Source organism: Xiphophorus maculatus, chromosome 5 (assembly GCF_002775205.1).
Source record: "Xiphophorus maculatus strain JP 163 A chromosome 5, X_maculatus-5.0-male, whole genome shotgun sequence".
NCBI classification, from domain to species: domain Eukaryota; kingdom Metazoa; phylum Chordata; class Actinopteri; order Cyprinodontiformes; family Poeciliidae; genus Xiphophorus; species Xiphophorus maculatus.
Window position 1 is genome coordinate 16,521,766 of NC_036447.1, and position 20,055 is coordinate 16,541,820.

General features: G+C 40.4%; 1 protein-coding gene across 3 annotated transcripts; it reads left to right on the forward strand.

The window, feature by feature from the left end:
• The first annotated feature begins 2,728 nt into the window (after positions 1-2,728).
• LOC102233592 (zinc finger protein Eos-like) lies at positions 2,729-19,239 on the forward strand. Of its 3 annotated transcripts, none has more exons than XM_023333256.1 (8): positions 2,729-2,981; positions 3,707-3,809; positions 4,120-4,227; positions 8,259-8,495; positions 11,523-11,690; positions 12,141-12,257; positions 13,011-13,121; positions 16,031-19,239. In XM_023333256.1, exons 2-8 carry the CDS (start codon positions 3,758-3,760, stop codon positions 16,657-16,659), a joined length of 1,422 nt encoding a protein of 473 aa, XP_023189024.1. In that variant the 5' UTR covers positions 2,729-2,981; positions 3,707-3,757; the 3' UTR covers positions 16,660-19,239. The 3 variants fall into 3 exon arrangements, with proteins under 3 accessions (XP_023189024.1, XP_023189023.1, XP_005803145.1); XM_023333255.1 differs by having other exon boundaries at positions 4,123-4,227; positions 8,259-8,642; positions 16,031-19,238; XM_005803088.2 differs by having other exon boundaries at positions 2,730-2,981; positions 8,259-8,642; positions 16,031-19,238.
• Positions 19,240-20,055: the final 816 nt, after the last annotated feature.

A 20,055-nucleotide genomic window follows, 5' to 3' on the forward strand; every position in this document is an offset into this window, starting at 1 on the left:
CGTTTTTACCTGATGAAGAATGACACCAATCCTTGTATTAATGCATGCAAAACACTGTGATAGAAAATTTACCACCCTGTATCACTCTGAACAAACTATTACACAAAACGGGGTGATAAGTAGAATGTTTCTCCAACATCTCAAAGTACTCAATTTAATGTTTTTATCACAGATGTGGAAATAAACTTTGTCAGAGCCACTGATTCAACCCTAAATAATCACAGTCTGGCATTTTGACTTGTTTCTGAGAACAGTCTGGATTGCTTTTTTATACACTGGAGAAAATCAAAAAATATTTATAAAACTGATTCTTCTAAGCACATAACCTGTCAATGATGGTATGCAGTTTTGAAGGAAAATACACTCCGACTCCTTTATAGAGAGAGCTTTTGTGAATCCTGCAAGTTATTATAACAATCACCTCAGGCTTCCCTTGTCAGATATAGTTATTTGCTTGCATGCTAACCAACAATTCATCCTATCTCAGCTTTCTTGTAATGTGTTGCAGGCCTGAAATAATGAGTGTTTTCCCAAATTAGATTAAACTGGTGAGACAAAACAGAATTATATTAGACAAAAAAGCAAATCTAGGAATAAAATTTGTATTTATTTACTTCATTCTATGATTTTAAGATATTTTAAGATATTTTTTTTGCTGAGAGTTGAAAAATTACAAGAACAGGAGGGTGAGGGGATAGAGACAATAAAATGCGACATAGGACCAGATGTGAGGGGTGTATAGCGGGTTACGGTCGGCACGTTAAAGTTCAAAACGCCAAATGGGAATTTATCGGACACATCCTTGGCATGTGCTTTGATGGGGGAGTTGTTTTAAAACCGAACTCAAGGATCCTTGTAAAAGATTGATTTATATATGTATATATATATATATATATATATATATATATATATATATATATATATATATATATATATATATATATATATATATAGTTATTTGGTAGCACAAGCACACTGGCAATTAATGATTGGTGGCGAATCAGCAATTTGGTTAGCTATTACAAATGTGCCATTACACATAAAACAGAATAAAAGGTTTTGCCTTAAAGGGCAAAGATATAATGGAGCAAGGGGTGGGCAATCCTGGTCCTCGAGGGCCGGTGTCCTGCAACTCTTAGATGTCTCCCTGATCCAACACGCCAACCAACAGTTGAATCACCACCTAAGTGCAGTCAAGTTCTCCAGAGTCCTGCTAATGACCTCATTATTTGACTCAGGTGTGTTGAAGTAGTGATACATCTAAAAGTTGCAGGAGACCGGCCCTCGAGGCCTGGAGTTGCCCACCCCTGGACTAGAAGGTAATAAAAAAGTTCTCCCAGATCACAAAGAGGATTATTTTGGCTTCAGTTCCACTGTAGTTAGAGCTAAATGTAGATCACTATAAAGATTCTTTGTTTCTTTGTGCCTTGTTTTTTCTTGTTGCAGCATAGCAGAACTTACGTTTTTACACCCCACATGTGGGATATAAAAAGGGTAAATTGAACTCTGGAGTGGGAGAGATAAAAAAAAAGAAAGATAAATTGCAGGTTTCATTCCAGGTACTCAATAAGTGCTGGCGCCATTATCAGAACACTGTTAAAGATGCTAAAAGGGAAGATCTATCCAACATTATTGTGTCCTATCAGAATAGCCCATGCCTGCTGTTTAAATTGATTAACTTTGTTCTAAATGTCCCACAACCTGTCTGCCTAGAAGCGTGTTCTGAAACATGTAATGACTTTATCATAGAAAAGCTAGTTGCTGCAAGGACCCTCATTTCAGCATCTGCTTGTGATCCTTCTTGTTTGATCCACTATCCATCTGTGTTTGATACATTTGAAGCAGTGAATCTAACCTTTTTTTTAAAGGATAGAGTTGAACATATAGCCTTCGGGTTCTCCTTGTGATCCTGCTCCCCTTCACTTCTTTAAGGAGGCTTCACCCAGCATAGAGCAGATCATCCTCGCTACTATAAACAGCAGTTTGCTGTCAGGCATTGTCCCTGCACCTTTTACGATGTGGTGCAGCCTCTATTTTAGAAACCTGGCTGTGGCCAAATTGTTTTAGCAAATTTTAGGCCTATCTCCAAGCTGCCTTTCATTTCAAAATTTTTATAGTCATCCAATCTCAGCCCTTTTAAGATGAACACAATATTATGGAGGTTTTTCAGTCAGGTTTCAACACAGTAAACTACCTACTCCTCTATTTAGACCAGAATAAGTTGGTTAACACAACTTTTTATTTTGATTTTTAAGTATGTATTGTAGACTTATTAAAAATGTGCCACAAGAGCCTGAGTATGACTGGGCGATATGGCTGGAAAAACATACAACGTGATAAACATTTAATATCAGTCAATATCAATAAATACCGATTAGTTTTTGCTTTAACTATCTGGAATAAATAGGCTTGGAGTACTTATTTTCTCACTGTATAACTACAGTATCAACAGGCATGACATTCCACATAGTTAGCTCGCCTTGTTCTTCGTGAGCAACAGTGGAAATACTGTAGGAATAGTTCAGGCCTTTTTTTTTTTCACCAATATGAAGTAGAAGTAAATTGCTGTGAATAGCAGTTCTCCAGTTTGGCCACAAGATGGAGTTATAGCTCCTTAAATTGAAACAAGTCAGTGACAGTGAGGACTGAGAGAAATTATATCAAAAGCCTAATCCACTCTTTGTTCCTTTTTATTGGGATGTGGTGCGGCGGATTCTTCACATCCAGGTCCAGTGGAAACAGCTGATAGGTTGAGTTTCACCTCGACTGCTCTGGGCCGTCTGAGCTGCTCGCGCCGTTCTACTGGATGTGAAGTCTTTGTTGCTCCACCTTGTTCACAATGAGTTCCTGTTCCTTTAAGGGATCGCTCCAGCATTCACCGTAGTCACGCTGCGCAGGATCCATATTCAGAGAAAGTCCAGCGGTGGAGTGGGGAAATACCAGAGCAGCTTTCCTCTCCTCTGGTGCTGAGCAGCTGGAAGGTAAGATAGCTTCAGCAATATCCAAACCTTAGAGACTATAAGGTAATGAGATGAATTGTTCTAAAATAGTGGGTCCTAGCAGTAACTGCAACATGTGGACACACACTTCTCAATTTTATTTTGAGCTTGTGAGAACTATGAGAAGAAGACTGTAACTTTTTGTATTTATTTTTGTTTTTCTTTACTATTATGATTCATAGAAGCTTTCAAACTTGAATTAACTTTCTTAACTCCTCTGTGACCTGTGGAGGTGTCTCTGTAGCATCTTTAATTAGAAATACGCAGTAGGATGGATGTTCGTTTTCGAACTATGGCCACAAGTGTAGGAGGTTTTGGCTGCTGGAGTGGAAAGCTCTTTTACATTCGCTCCTGTGTACATACCCAGCAGGAAATACGTGTGCAGAGAGAATATCTTGTCTTTCTCATACGGCTAAATGTAGAGACAGGGTCGAGCAATCAACCGTGGGCTTTCACCCACTTTTATTTTTGTAAGCTTCTTTTTTATGCTGTCCAACCAACAGGAACAGTCAGAGACAAGTGTTGCTTCTATTTCTTCACAGGCTTCATTGAAATAGTCAGAATATCTTTTAATAGGGTTGTGAAATGTTATATTAATCCTATATTAAAGCGGCAGGATGAATGTAGGGAGCACATTTGCCCTTTTACATTGTCACTGCTCTGTGAACTCCTTCTCACAAACCTGGTTCTAAAATTGCCCATCGCAGGAACCCAACTGGACCTGTTAAGTAAGACCTTCAAACTACCAGCATCTCACCATGAGCACAGACAAGCATCCTAAAGTTACATCCCCAGAGGAGGACAAGATGGGTGAGTATCTCATTCCTGTTTTTGAATTTGAAAACATATGTGATCAGTCTGAGCTCGTTCCTCCGCAGAAACCGCCATCTGACCTGAAGCACTCTTTCGAAAAGATCAAGACGTATTTGTGGAATTTGTGCAAGTTGCAAACATGAGAAATGAGTTTGTGTCTCTACAAAGCATGCGAGAAAGATTTTCTGTGTTAATTGCTGAAAGGGAATATTTGAATATTCATTTCTTGGTGTAAAAAGACTCTTCGTGGTTTTATTTTTAATTGACAAGAAACTGATTACGAGAATTGATTTGTGCCTTTGTTCAGAAGCTTGCAGTGAGGCTGCAGAGGTGAACGCGCAGGAGGAAGAAGAGCAGACGGAAGACGCCTCTGTCACTGTGAATGGAATGCACTCGGATCCTGTCATGGATGCACGTATGTGCATACACTCACACATATGCACAAGCTATTCTCAACAAATGAATTTGCAGTTTATCTTACATTTTCAGCAACGTGCTTAAGAAAAAGTACAACTGCAAATACCAGTGAGCTAATGAAAATACAGTAATTTTTTTCTTTGTGGAAATTAAGCATTTGTTGGTATAATTAGTAGTTTGTTTACCTTTATTTATTTCATTAGGAGACTGAAAATCTCTTTTCCAAAATTATAATGGTTAAGATAGGCTGCAAGGCTGTTCTACCCCATAGAAACATTGCTATACATAATTTTTTTTTAAAGTTTAATTATTATTTGATAGTGAATTGACAGGAAAGTGGGTAATGAGAGAAAGGGGAAGACATGCTTCCCCTTCCTCGAACCCGCCTGGAAAGGGAATATTTGAATATTCATTTCTTGGTGTAAAAAGACTCTTCATGGTTTTATTTTTAATTGACGAGAAACTGATTACGAGAATTGATTTGTGCCTTTGTTCAGAAGCTTGCACAAAAATTCTGTGCAAACTTCTGTGTGGCCCCGTGTGGGCCTGTGTGGCCCACAGTTTCTGTACTGTGGGCCACACAGGCCCCCACACGTGGGCCGTGCTCAACCCCTGCGCCACCACAGCACCCCCTGCTATAGATAATTTTAAATGCCAAAGAAGCAAAACCTGAGAATTTTAAGACATGTAGGCATGGATAGTTAAACGGATCTCATTTCTAATATTTACCATCAGACATATCGTCCTTTTGCAGCTGCAAGTAGAATGAGATTATTACAGAACTACAGATTTTGGGGAAAAATATTGAAATCGATCAGTAAATGGACAAGTGGAGGAACTGCTACTTATGAGATAAGTGATAGATACTTTATTTGTTTAGATATAGTAAATTAAGGTAAGAAAATAAGGAAGTCTGGAAGACAAACTGTAATCAAGTCCTACTCTCCATTTTCTATCAGTATCCACAATTTAGTTTTAAGATTTCATTAATTCCCATGAAATATAGAACGAAACTTCAATTCCATTCATTTTCATTAATCAATTTTTAGTGGAATGTTAATTAATTAGAAATGTTGAATTTGACAGAGGGTCCCAGACTCTCTGTCTATTAACAGCAAGTTGCCAATCGTAACAGTTTGTTCCAACTCCAAAAGTTTTTTAACTTCAGTCCTCAGTGTTGAGAAGAGAACATTGTGTGCAGGCGGCGCTCCCTTCTTATTTCTGGTTGGCTGCCATCTAGCCGACCGGGTGGACTTCCTAAAGCCCCGCTCTGCGTTCTGCTGCACGGCCCTGCGGTTCACTGCTGTCAGAGACCCTGGACTCTATATTGGGTGTCACAGATCTCTGTTCTTGCAAAGTTTCCATAGCACCTCTGAGCGCTCTCCACAATACAAGGCGCTGCTCTTTAGCTCATCATCAGCCACCGCCAAGACCACAGTGTGGTTTCTGGATGGAACTGAGTAGCTCTCAGGGTTGCTTCACGCTTAGCAAGAGGCTAGGTGAGAGGTCCTGCAAGATGAGCCTCAGGACTCTGCATGTCAGCAGCTGCGGTGCTGATAACTCTGCATTCAGCAATCGGATTCCTCTAAACTGTCATGGTGAAACATGACAGTTTCACCATGTTTTCACCAAAAAAATATGTTTCCATTGCAGTTTTGTGAAATAAACCAATTTTAATTTGGCCAAAATACCACATCATTCTAGCACCAAAAAAGATTTTTTTTTTTTTTTTAAATTGGCATGTTTCGAAAATGCAAATTTATTTTGGAAATGTCAAATTGTGTAATCATATCAGAGTTTCCCCTAGTTTATTATAACCAGGTTCACCAGGTTTTATTTACCCCTAATAAACATGCTTATTTATAATATATTAGGATAAAACAGCTGAAGTACAGAAAAATATGCCTGTCAAAAGTATTCCTTAAATACTTAAAGGTTTTCCACATTTTGTCAGAGGCAGATGTAGTAAGAGCATTCCTTCAATATATTTTACTCAAGTAAACGTAAAATGTAATCATGCAACAAATTACTCAAGAGTAAAACGCTTTTAAAAAGGCTGCTCAATTACTGATTAACTAATTGGTTCTTTTGATGTCATCAGACAGACAAAAATAAATCTGTGTGGCAAATTCTAGTGTTTTAAAGTCTAAAATGAAAAAGAAAATGTTTAAGAAAATAACAAATTCAGACAGAAGAAACTGTCTTCCAAATCCAATTTATTGAATATCGAACTTCTAAAACTAATGCTGAAGTTTTATAACTGTGTTGGAACAATGTAAATAACTTCTAGTGAGCATTTTCAAGCCTATTTTTCATTAAGTGAAGTTTTTTGCAGTGGGTAGAGTAGCCAGAGGACTTACTATAGTAAAAGTATTGATACTTTAGATTCTAAAGTAGTATTGTTCTAAAGTTTAGAACAATACTACTCAAATAAAAAGTAAAACTACATCTAAAGTTGTTGTTTTTTTTTTTCACAAAAGCTACTCAAATTTAACCGAGTAAATGTAAGTAGTTCTCTGCATTTTGTAATTTTACAAACACAGACCTCATTGTATTTCCTTGGGTTGTCTTTTTGTTCAATCATTTTTATTCGGATACTACTAAATATAATCTTGTGCCACAATGTACCTTCATAGCTGTCCACCAAACTGACCAGCTGAGTAAGGAGAGCACAAAACGATCTAGAGCCGTATGGTAACTCTGGAGGAGCTGCAGCGATCAACAGCTCAAGTGAAGATTTTGGCCTTCACTTGAGCTGAAGATCGCAAAACAATCTTGTAGGCAAGATCGTTTTGCCTACATGCAAAACGATCTTGATCTAAATGGTGGAAAAGTACACATCAGTACTACACATCACATATGAATCATGGTTTTCGCAGCATCATGCATTGATGATGGCTTTGTGAAGCATTTTCAGAAAGACCTGTCAGAGTTGATGGGAAGATGGGAGGGAGCTAAATAAACGGCAGTCATAAAAAACCTGTTAGAGGCTGCAGAAAACCTGAGACTGAGTTTCACCTCTCAGCAGGGCAATGGCAAGAAGCGTAAAGCGAGAGCTACAGTAGAGTGGACTAGGTCAAAGCTTATTTGTGTGTTGGAATGGCCCAGTCAAAGTCTAGTACTAAATCATACTTAGGACCAGAGGCAAAACTCGAAATATCTTGCTTGGAGATGCTTTAGATTACACCTGACTTAGCTTGAGCTATTTTCCAAAGAATAAGTAATAAAATCAGTCACCAGATGTGCAGCGCCACTAGAGCATACCCCACAAGACATGAAACTTTGAGGTGGTTCTACGTGCTGTCGACTGAGGAGGGCTGAATTCAAAATGCAAGCAGCACTTTTCAGATTTTTGGGTTGCAGAAAAACATGCATTTCCTTCCACTTCACAGTCATGAACTACTTCGTGCAAAACTATTACAAAACATCCCAATAACATTACATGCATTGACGTTTTTAGTTCTGACGTGAGAAAATGTGAAAAAGTGGAGGGAACTCTTTTGTAGGACACTGTATGTTGACATCTTGTGGCTATAAACAGGGTCCATAAAGAAAAAAAAGCAGGTCATATTATTACTGGGGAGTGTGTGACAGTGCTGATGAACACACTGACTCCTTCAAAGCAAAGGGAACTGGTTTTGTCTGTCTGAGGCGCCTGCTGTGCTTTTCTCCTGTCCTGGTTCTACTTTCTGTGTATTCATAGGAAACGCTTTCCTCTTATCTCAGGCCCACATCTACTGAATCTCTTTGAGACACTAAATGTCGGCCCAAATTAAGCTCCCCACACTTTGGAGATGTGCCTGTGCTAATATCGAACTTTAAATATAAAAGTAGAAGTGAAGACGTGACTGTTTCGCATTCTGACTCGCAGTAGTGTCTCCTCTAGCTTTTTTAGCTCCTTATTTGGAAGTGGGAAATGTTTTACATGTTAGTTGTTCTCATATGGTTCAGTTTAAGTCTCTGCATGTGCGATTAGAAAGGTCTCTAAATGTTTGCCTTGCTTCTTTATTACTTCCATGTTTTGTCTAGGTGTGATAAAAACCGAAGCTGAGGAGACGGACGATACTGAGCATGCAGTGATTGTGCCCAAAGAGGAAGTGGAAGGAGACAGCGAGGACGGGATGGAGGAAGGTGTTGACGAGGACAGGACAGAGGAGGACAACGACGAGCAGAGAGACGAGGATGGCATGAACGAGCCGCAGGACCTGTCACTGGTGGACTACTCGCGCTACGAAGCGGCGTCCCTGCCTGACGGCCAAACGACAGGTGCGTTGGATGAGGCTGCAGACGGGGGCTACGCGCCCGGATCCACCGCGGCCCGCATTCCGACACAGGGGAAACTCAGCTGCGACATCTGCGGTCTCTCCTGCATCAGCATTAATGTGCTGCTAGTGCACAAGCGCAGCCACACTGGTAAGCACCAAAAACAAACGAGCAAAGAAAATCGTATAAAAGCACTTGACCTGAAACAGACAAACAGCTGCACGATCATCTGATACCAACGGACTTATCTCTTATTGATGGGGTCAGTGCTTTTGTTCTTGCTGCATTTGGCACGTCATTGCCACCTAATCGGCAGGCGGGATCTGGTTGTGAAATATCTTCCATTGTAGTTCACTGACGAGCACAGAACAGCTAACTGTTTGATTTGATGGCAATGACAGATAAGTGTTCAGATGAGCATGCAAAGATGCAAGATGAAAAATGGTCAAAATTTTGGACTTGAAGCCAAACTTGACATCTTTTCCTCACTGAGACGCACGTTTGACGGGAGTGAGTTACGAACGCCATAAAAACACCCTTCAGGTCAGCCAGCATCCCACGGTTGCAGTGGTATAGCACCTATTTGCTGACGTTTAACACTTTTTAAGACCTCCACTACTAGTTGTTGTTTGTTTCTTGTTTCCTTTTATAGGTTTTGTAAACTGAACCAGACTTCAGGAAAGTCTCACGAGGACAGTATTTGGAATTTAAGATGTTTGAAAATAGTTTTTTTTTAGGATATTTTTGCAAACCCTGAATTTTATGGATTTCAAATATAAGTTCATATCAATTCCAGATAAGCAGGAAATGAACTGGAAAATTGCCTCGTATTGGATACAACAGGTCCCCAGTGGGTTCCACATAAATTTCCCCTGTAACTCTGATGCACTGTAACTCTGATGCAGGTAAACTCTGGCTATAAAGTGGGACCATATGGGCCCCAAATGAGTCGCCATTTGAACCGAATTTAACACTAATCTGAGACCCCACAAAGGCGTACTTATGGCTATAGTTTTACTGATATTTACTTTCCCATACCAGAAGCCCATTGTGACCCCAGGGCTAAGTAATGATAGGAATGGGTAATTATTGTTTTGTTTTTAATTATGTGGGGAGAAGGGGGGGAAAGATGTGATGAGAATAAACTCTGACGTTTGGAGCCACAAAAACTGACTTTGATGTTGGAGAGCATCATTTGAAATTCCAGCTAACTGCAGATTTTCTGTGCTGTTTAACAGTAACGACCTCAATGATGGCGTAAGTGATGAGCAATATTTGTTTATGGGGCTCTAAATATGTTCAATAGTGCTACTAAAAAGACCAAAAACACTTGTGTCCTTTATTTGCAGTATTCATACAGGAAATTGGCAGCGAGAGAAAGGGAAACACATGCAGCTGAAGTCAGTAATGGAGCCTCATACGGCTAGGTTGAGGAATAATTGCCTCTGGATACGGGGCACCTGCTCTACTGTTTTGCAACGCACCATCCGGAAACATTTATTTTTAGGGTGGTAAACATTTATTTACTTTTGTGAAGCAGCCTCTTAACATTATTAACAACTTAATAAGCAGCAGGTATTAAAGATTCTATGTTTTGTTTTAAAAAGAAAAAAAATCCAGTGAGAGCATTTTAGATTTTCAAATGGAGCCGGAGCAATAACACGTCCAGATTCCAAAATAGTGGAACAGCTTTGAGTTTCTTCGTCTGTGAAACATGCACATAATAAGACCTGACTACTGCAGTAGAGTTTTCATTGTAAACAAACCTCGTAGCAATTTCTGGTACACCACAAAACCTGAAAATTCAGTGTGGAATTTTGAAATAGAAAATGTGTGGGAACCTTCATCATCAACTTTTGTCACTATTACCCATCACTACTACAGAACCAAACCTCCAAACGCCTCAACTGGGTTACCGGTACAGTTGAGTCCAAATGATTCATACTTCTAGTAGATTTACATTTTTTTCATTCAACCAAAAGGTTTCTGTCTGATTGTAAATGACAGACATTTCACACCAAAAAATAAAAAGACAAGTTAAAAAGGACATCCTTTTCTCTGTTTCATTTACATTTTTACAAAAAATTCCTGTAATTAAAATTATACACACCTTTCTCAATTGTCGGTGGAAAAACTTTTATTGGCATTAAACCTTTCTTAAAATGGCTGAGCAGGTTTTTGCATGCGTCTATTGGTTTTTTGACTATTTATTTTTTGGTAATAAGCCTATTTGATTAGAGGTTTTTAATCAAATGGCCTGCTTGCCATTACCCTAATCTTTAGCTAGGTTCACAGATCATCAGATTCAAGTCACGACTCTGGCTTGGTCGCTGCAAAGCATAAATTGTGCCTCCAGTCTGAAGAAACATGCTGTTCAACATGCTGCCCAACTGCTGCTTTGTTTTTGGGGCATTTCAGTGAATGCATTGGAGTATCACGTATGATACTGCTGCATGCTGCATTGTAGCATTTTGGATCCTTTTTTTTCTGTACTGATGAAGACACTTCTAGAAATGATGGGGAACTTTCTGAAAATGACAAATGTAAAGATAATGTTGAGAAACCTTGTAGATGATGCATACCTTTCAATCAGTACATTCCAGTTGAGACGCTACCAGAAGGCCGAACTGGCTTAGTCCCCGTCAGCTGGACGCATGGGGGAACATGAGAAGCGTTACACCGCTGTTAGCCGAAGCTGTTTTCACCATCTTGTGCACAACTCGCTTGGTGGTCTGAGTCGTGAGAAAGTCTTCTCTCGACAATCAGTGGCTGTTGCTTTGTTCCCCTTTCAAAAGATGGTGAATGATTCTGTGTTTTGCAATTCACTGTAATAATGGGAAACTACATAGTAATTGCAAAAAAAAAAACACAAAACAGAAATGCATTTTTTTTATATATATCAATGCTGTGACCAACAAGCCAATAGAAGCAGCAAATATGCAAGAAGTTTCTTCTGCAATTAATGAGTTAAACCATGTGGGTTTTTTTTTTCTTCCCTCCTCTGAGTGTTATTTTTTTTTTGTTTCTCAGGTGAAAGGCCATTCCACTGCACTCAGTGTGGGGCCTCCTTCACCCAGAAGGGAAACCTGCTTCGCCACATCAAACTGCACTCCGGAGAGAAGCCTTTCAAATGCCCGATGTGCAGCTACGCCTGCCGACGACGCGACGCTCTCAGCGGGCACCTGCGCACCCATTCTGGTAGCAGCCAGCCACATGCATGCGTTCTTAATCACTCAGCACACACACACAGCGTCAACGCGCTCATATATCGTATGCACCTGCGAACAATGCCATGTCAGTTATTCCTTTGAGTCTAGGTTTTCTCTCCCTTTTGAATCTCGGCTTGTGAGGGTTTGCGGGAGGGCTCTTGGCTTTTCCAGTAACAGCCCCGCCATGCAATCTTGCAAACAACACACATCGCATTATGATATCTTTTACTCAATCACCTCTGGAAACTTACTCATTCTCTTTCAGGTCACGTGTTTTTTTTGGTTTTTTTTTACCTGCCGTCCGTTTCAAAACATAAAAGCAAAAAGAAACACCTCATCAGTTTTTGAGCGAAACTGCACACTTTGTGAAATCATATGTGCTGTGCCAGTTTTCATGCCGTTGATGTTTTTGGTGATTAACTGAAACTCTTGCTCGCAGTAGAGAAGCCCTTCAAGTGCAACCACTGCAGTCGCAGCTACAAGCAGCGGAGCTCCCTCGACGAGCACAGAGAGAGGTGCCATGTGTACATTCAGAGCAAAGGTCCCGCCGAGAGAGGTGAGCAGCCGTCACACTCTCTGAAAACATCTCCGAAACTTCACACATGCAGCTGCTGCATCCATCAAGTCCACAAAAACACGTTGTTGCTTTTTTTTTTTTTTTTTTTTTCGTGAGCGTACACAGCGGGCGTGCAGTTAAAAAGCCAGCAGATCCTGTTTTTATGGCCTCATTAAATTAATGAACTTATAGCTGGTGCCCCATGATTACAGACTAAATAGGTTATGGCTGCTGTGGTGTGATGGCTCAGTGCAGCGGAGACCGCTTCTCATCTCTGTATCAGCAAAGGGGAAGCCAAATAGGGCAAACGTTTGAGCCCAGGCCGGCCCAGCGCAGGCACGCTCGCGTAAGACGTCAGCCCCCGCTGCCGACTGTGCCTTATTGTACCAGCAGGACAGTTGCACGATTGCAACACAGAAGGAGGCGCACTGTTTCTGTGGTCACCGAATGTCGTAAGTTTTGCTTGATAGTGCTGTAGTGGTGAGGAAGTACATCCTCATCCTGTGGTCTCTCCTCCTTCACTGATGAGGTAAAAAAAAAAAAAAAAAAACCAGGAAGTGAGGTCAGAGGAGCGTCTAATGTCAAATTAATATGTTGTTCCTCCTTGTTGGTTTATTTATGTATTTGCGCTTCATTTTATGAAGAGCAGTGGCTTGGCAACAGGTCTTCATTTCCTTGACATTGCTGTCGACTTTCTTTCTATTTTCTTACTCTTTTCTCTTTTTTTTTTTTTGTCTTTTTGTGGTCAAGCAGAGGACAGCCACACAGCCAGGTCTCAGATGGGCTCAGAGCGCGCGCTGCTTCTCGACAGGCTCGCCAGCAACGTTGCCAAGCGGAAAAGTTCAATGCCACAGAAGTTCACTGGTAAGAGCAAGCACAGTGGCATACCTCAAACTGCAAAAAGGGCATACTTTTGTAAAGCAACCTTATTTAACATGCTATGTTCTTACGTTTGTGTTTTAAATGAAATTACACCTATTTTCAAACTAGCTTTTGCTGCAATTGCTGCTGTTGTTTTGACATGTTAACAGTGCCTTGCAAAAGTCTTGATACCCCCTGAATTTTCTGCTTTTTGTAACATTAAAACTACACACTTCAGTGTATTTATTTGGAGTTTGATGCGACAGACCAACAAAAATTAGAACATGATTGTATTTTGCTTTGATCTCAATCACTCCGTTGTAGCCCTTGGTTCATTTCCATAACACTTTTCCCAGAATTGCCTTGTATTTAACTCCATGCATCTTCCTATCATCACTGTCTCTTCTTGCGAAACAAAAGCATTCCCACAGTATGATGCTGCCACCAACATCTTCTGTATGTAGGTCAAAAATGTAGTTTGGGGTTATCCTCTTTTCCTACCTGAGTAAGAGTAACTGGTGCCTCTTGGCTGCTTCTCTAAAAAAAATCTTCTCCTTGCCCAGCCTGTCAACTTTAAGTGACACCCTTGTCTTAGCAGAAAATAATTGAGCTGTACTCATTTTAATATACGTTTCATATAGTGAATTGATCACTTTATGATGTTGGAAACTTGGCATGTTATGTCTTAATGTGTCCCGGTTCCAACCTTATCCCAGAGCTCTGTGCTGTGTTCCCTGGTCTTGGTCAGGCTGTTCCTTCATTAATGCCAAAACTGTGTTTCCCCTTGGGAATGATGTGTTCAGAATAATGAGGCCAAAAGGTTCTCTTCTAATGGCACATATTTATTGTGTCGTCCGTAAAATAACATGACTTTAAACTTCTCCACAGCCTGATGAGGCTGTTTATTCACTAATGTTCTCTAATAAACCTTTGAGGTTTTCGCAGAACAGCTGGAGTCATACTGAGATTAAATTACACACAGGTGGAGTTTATGTACTGATGAGGTGCAGGAAATGGTTGGACTGGATTCTATTTAGGGGTAGCAGATGAAAGGGGGAGAGGGCATATCACAACTTTTTAGGTTCTTTTCATTATAGAAGGGATGTTTGACAATTGTGCATCGTTTTCATTTGAATCGACATTTATAAGCTAATTTTTTTTGGTCTGTCACATACGATCCTGGTGAAATCAACTGAAGTGTGTGTATGTAACGTGTTAATGAGTTCAAAGTGGACGTAACCTTTTGCAAGGCACTTCATGTGTTAAGTTGCATCTATTTTCCCCAACAGCTCTTTCTGTAAATGCTGCTGCCTTTTTCTCAAGTTCACAACAGTTTGCTTGTAGCAATGCTTTAAAGATCTTTAAATAAAGAAGTCTATTGTAAATTATTTCTGTCTGCCTGAGCTTCTTGTTTGTCTGTGTATCTTTGCTGGCGTCTGTCTCCTGCCAGATGAGAACTGGGGCCAGAACACCTGGCTCACACCACAGAGTGCTTCCCACTGCTCTAGATTTTCTGCCCAGAGCGGTGTCAGTGTATATGTGACCGTCCATGGTTAATTGAACAAATTTATGTAAAAAAAAAAAACAGAAATATGATTCTGAAAGTTCTCAGTAGTATTACTCATTTTCTTTGCTTTGAATTGAACTCGGGTAATCCGCTGGAGTGATGAATGATCAGAAGCTATCAGTTTCAGTAAACGGCTGAGTTGGCGCTGCCATTTCCCAAACTTTATGAGCGTACGCACAATTTTTCAAGTCTCCTCTCACCTCTCTGGTTAAGCTCAACATTGGGGTTGTAGTTTCGCAATCACGCCTCAAGCTTCCCGCGAGCACACACACACATGCACATTAACTAACACATACAACACTCCTACGTCTATCAGCTTGGCAAATGAAGTGAGATCTTTCAATATGACAACCACAGGGGAAAAGAGAAGTAAGAGAGTCTGCAACCACAGAGAAAGATAGAACAAGCGGGAGGCGAGAAACGTGAGCAGGTGTTTCTCTGTCGATACTTCTGTAGCAGCTGCAACAAAGACCTTCGTCTGCGCCGTCTGCTTCCTCTCAGCCCTCTGTCCTCTCCTGGCTCAGGATGTTTTCTTGCTTTTAAGCTTCTTTTGTCCCATGAAGTGCCTGCAATCCAGGTTAGCCAAATGGGGTGCACATTTTTTGCTCTGTGCGTGCTGCACACCAAAGCGAGGACCCCTGTGAGCCCCATCTGGATCTGTCTAAGCTCTTGCCCATCTGTAAGCAATAAGCGCTCTGACTGCAGTTTTCTGCTGCTTGTCCATGTGCAGTGCCTTGCAAAAGTATTCTTAGCCCTTTGTCACTTTGAAACCACAAACTTCACTGTATTTTATTGGGAGTTTATGTGACAGACTAGCTATAGCGGGATGAATACAAATGTTCACTGCAGTAGAGATTTTAAACACCCTGACTTGTTTTCCTCCCACTTCACAAGATTACTTTACTTTGTGTTGGTCAGTCACACAGCAAAAACACAAAATCTTACTTTTTGTCTGATTTCTAGTGCAAATATCTTTGTACACTTGAAATAAGACAAAACTAACTAATACGTAACTTTTCAGCAAGATATACATTGTCTTAAGTTAATGATTCCTTAATATTGATGAAAAAAACACTCGTTATAAGTGAAATAATCTCTGTGGAACAAGTCACTTTTCCCATATTATAAGTTAAACTGCATTGATATTAATTCTAAGATATAATGCAAATAAGGTATTTGCACTAAAATTTGTAGAAAAACTCCAAAAAAATACATTGATCTTTGTGGCTGTAACGTGACAAAATGTAACCCTACTTTAACAAGGTACTGTAATGCTCTTCAGTGAAGTATGTGAAACCAGCCCATGTTGAATCTTCAGTGCTCTCTTGTCGTGTCACTGGTGTAGGCGACAACGGGGTCTGCCTGGACCTGAGCTTTAACAGGGAGCTGCTCCACCGATCTGACATAAAGGAACCTCCACCAGGCTCACCAGGGCCAGAGGGCCAGCTGCAGACAGTCCTTGCAGGCCCAGATGGCGACCCACCTCCCACCCACAGACCGTACCCCATCCCGTTAAACCGCACCGATATCAACCCAATCAGCCTCACCAACGGCCACAAGATGCCTCTTCTGGGCCTCCCTCATGGAGCACAGCCGCCCCTCGGCATGGACTCCTTCCACAACGACGCTTCCCAGATGACCCAGCCCGTCATGTACAGCTTGGGTCACCTGCTGGGGGGGATCAATCACCAGAACGGCGTCCCACACCCACACAGCCAGCCCATTCCACTGACGCCCCTCGAGGCCCTGCGGGTCATGCGGGCGGACGGAGAGTCCGGGGCACCGCCCGGAGCGGTGTACCCCTGCGGCCACTGCAGGGTGCTCTTCCTGGACTACGTCATGTACACCATCCACATGGGATGCCACGGCTTCCGCGATCCGCTCGAATGCAACGTTTGTGGCCACCGCAGCCGGGACCGTTACGAGTTCTCCTCCCACATAGCCCGCGGCGAGCACCGCCTAGAACTCAAGTAGACTGCATTCATGCACACAAACAGTCACCACCATGGAGACAGACAACGATTTAGTCATATAAGTAGCTGGTAGTATTAGAAATGAAAGCATAAAGTAGCGGCTCTGTCTGTCCTTGGCGTTTGTTAAAGTGTGTGTGAGTATAGATGTCGTGGGAGTGTGGCGGCTGTTCTTAGTCATCCATCTGAAAAGATGGCCTGTAAAGAGTTATCGCAGGAGTATTTCTACTCCTCAGCATGCATATATTTGTAAGTAACGGGGTTGTCTGTTTGCATAAAGCCACGTGTTTCACTCACACAAAGCAGCAGAAAGTACCGTTTTTATGCTGTACCTACCGTTTTATTTTGTCTGTATAAAGATGTAAAAAAAATAAAAGAGCAGTTCACACACAAGCTGCAGAGTGTTTAGAGATGTTCGAGTTTGCCAATTCTGACTGCAAAAAAAACAAAAACAAAAAAAAACCCATCCTATTATCTCGAAGGTCACATGTCTCTTTTTTTAAGGCTGTGGTTTTCAGAGATCTGCAGTTCACGGCTTCAAAGGACACCACTCTGCACCATGTGCTGGTTTCTCACTCCAGAATAATATACTCATTTAGCTTTCCCACGAGGTAGAAAAGCCTCTGTTTTACTGCTCGTAGTGCAGAATAGAATCATTTCAGCAAAATAAGGGAAACTATTCCAGTACCTTCAATGTAAATGAGTTCCTGGTTCATCAGATGAGAAACTGGTTCTATTTCACATCAGAGGTCTCTTCAGGTCATCATGATCTCAGGACGACGTGCTAAGGAGTCTCTGTCTAAATGAATAGTAGCTAACTTGTTATTCAGTTAGGAAAGGATGAGAGAAAGCACACAAATTAATTTCAGTCAGCAGTTTCTCTTTCCTCCTCATTCTCACCTGACCCACAGAATGGATAGTAACAGTAATCCCCGCAGCATGATGCTGCCACCAATCATGCCAGTAAAACTCCAGATATGGGAATTTATCTGTGTGCAGGGCAAAAAAAATGTTTTAAAAAATGAGGGTTTTGTGGGAATTTTCAACGACACACTTTTAAAAACTTCCGCTGACGACCAAAATGTGCAGTGGGGAAGTTTTGGTGAACACACACACACAAAAAAATTGACAAGCCACAGAACTACTTCATCATGGCCGTGCGTCGGACTGCGCGTGCGTGTGGATGCACTTCGCCCACATGGCAGTGCAGGAACTCGTTCACGCCTTGCTGGCTTTAAGACCAGAAGAGGGTGTTAGCTTCTTCCAGCTGCTGCCTCACTATCTGTCCTCTCTATCAGAGCCAGTTCCCCTTTCTCTGTTTGGGTTTGAAGAGAAGTGACACTTGTGAGGCCAAACTGTCTTCACAGCTTCAATTCTACATGTCGAGTTAAAAAGCCAAGTCATTCATTACAACAGCACAGCTTTGCTGCTTCTCTTTTCCCAAGTACAAGACGATGAATTCAAGGCATTCGTCTTCTGGGTAATGGTTAATTATACTGAGTAAATAAACTGACTAAAGCAGATGTAACGCCCGTTCATGGAAGTGTGAGTGGCATTTTTAATGAAGTAACGTGTTATTGAGTATTGAAGGGATCTGCTTCTGCCAAAAAGTCCCATTCCCAACATAAAACCCAGGGTTAAGAAGTTGGAGTCAATACATCATCAGAAGATGTCGGGTTTTTAGTGACATCTACTGACTGACACCTGGGACTCACACAAGATACTCAGAAGAGTTGTTTACAAAGCAAAAATGAAACAAATAATCTGTGATGTAGCGCTGGCTGGCTGAAACAGGTGAGAAGACAAGTAGTTTAGGCCCATTACCCTTTGCTGCCGATAGTAGAAGGAAGGTTGGTGAAAGAGTAGTGCGAGAAACCTCACGTGCAAATTAAAGCAGACCGACAATGAAGTGAAAAAAGCGCCTAATATTTATACTGAGTTCCATCAAACCCAACCTGACCATGTTCTAGTTTCAAGTTGGGAATCCCTTGGTCAGTTTTTGCACTCAGTAATCAGACAAACCACTAGCACTACAAGCAATTAGCAGAGTACATGCCTGCATATCATGCATTAAAAAAATAAAAGAAAATGCTGATCATTTTTAAATGTATTTTTTGCATGTGGAAGATTTTGTGAGATTCAAACTACATTAAGCGCAACTTTACTATGATTCAAGTACACCGAATTTTGAGGTCAACGTCGATGAGAATCTTGTTTTTCCTTTTTTTTTTTTGCTTATTTTGCTTATTTGTCCAACTTGGATTTATTTTATTTTTTTCTTACTCCAAGAATCCAATTCAAATAAATAAGGGTTTCTACACTTTTTTTTTTGTGACAACCAATAAAAACATCTCAACTTTTGCTGGTGTAGAGCAAAAGTTGAATACAAGTTTTTTGTGTAATGAGTTGTATACAAACAACTCATTATTTTCTTGTGGAATGCAATACCTTTCCAAATAATTTAAAGGAGATTATTATAAAGAAGAATGCAATTATTTAAGGACGCTTGTGTCTATTGTTTCCCCATGGAAGCCCTCAAGGGCCAAAAGAAAAAAAGGTATTCACTGGTTACTTATGTGTGTCATTTTAGTTATAGATTATGTAATAAAGATAAATATATGTCAATAAAAATATTTTGTTTACAAAAGGCATTTATAATTTTTTAATTGAAAATGTATTTAATTACTTTATTATTGTCTGCTGCAACACCTGGTAAATCTGTTTTATTGGTAATAAATTAGAGATTTTAGAAGTAAACCTCGACCGTCGCAGCTGTTCAAGTGAATGTAGTTGTTCTGAATTTGTCTTCCAGAGCAGAATTTAAAAAAAAAATCTAATGCTAGGGTTTGTTGGAGTGGGGTGCTTCTTATTTCAGACTCATCTTTTCATATTGTTGTAATTTTGGTAGACCTGTTTGCCATTGTCTGCCATTCTGACCATGTTTGAGATTTTTGAGATGTTTTCTAGGTGCTTTGACAATCAACATTTCAAAAAGTCTACTCATACTTTTTGGCATGGAAATGTGGCTTTATCGCTCCAATAATATTACAAATTTTATGTCTGTATGTGTCTTAGGAATTTTTGTTTGATCAGGGTTCAGATATGTGTTATATTGGCTGGGGATAATTGGGCTTAGAAACAAAATAAATCAAGGATATAAAAGAAAAGCTTTCACAAAATTCTAAACTTTTATTGTTAAAGTTACGCATCAGATATGAGCATACCATGAGTATTTATCACCACATTAATCTGATACAGAAATTGTTTTAAGAAAATGGCCCATGGTTTGTTTGAGCATGAAATATGAAATAATAAGCTACAAACTGACCAAGTAACACTTTAAATTAATCTATGGTGCACTCCAGCAAAGGAATAAGGGGAAATAGTAAAATATATACAG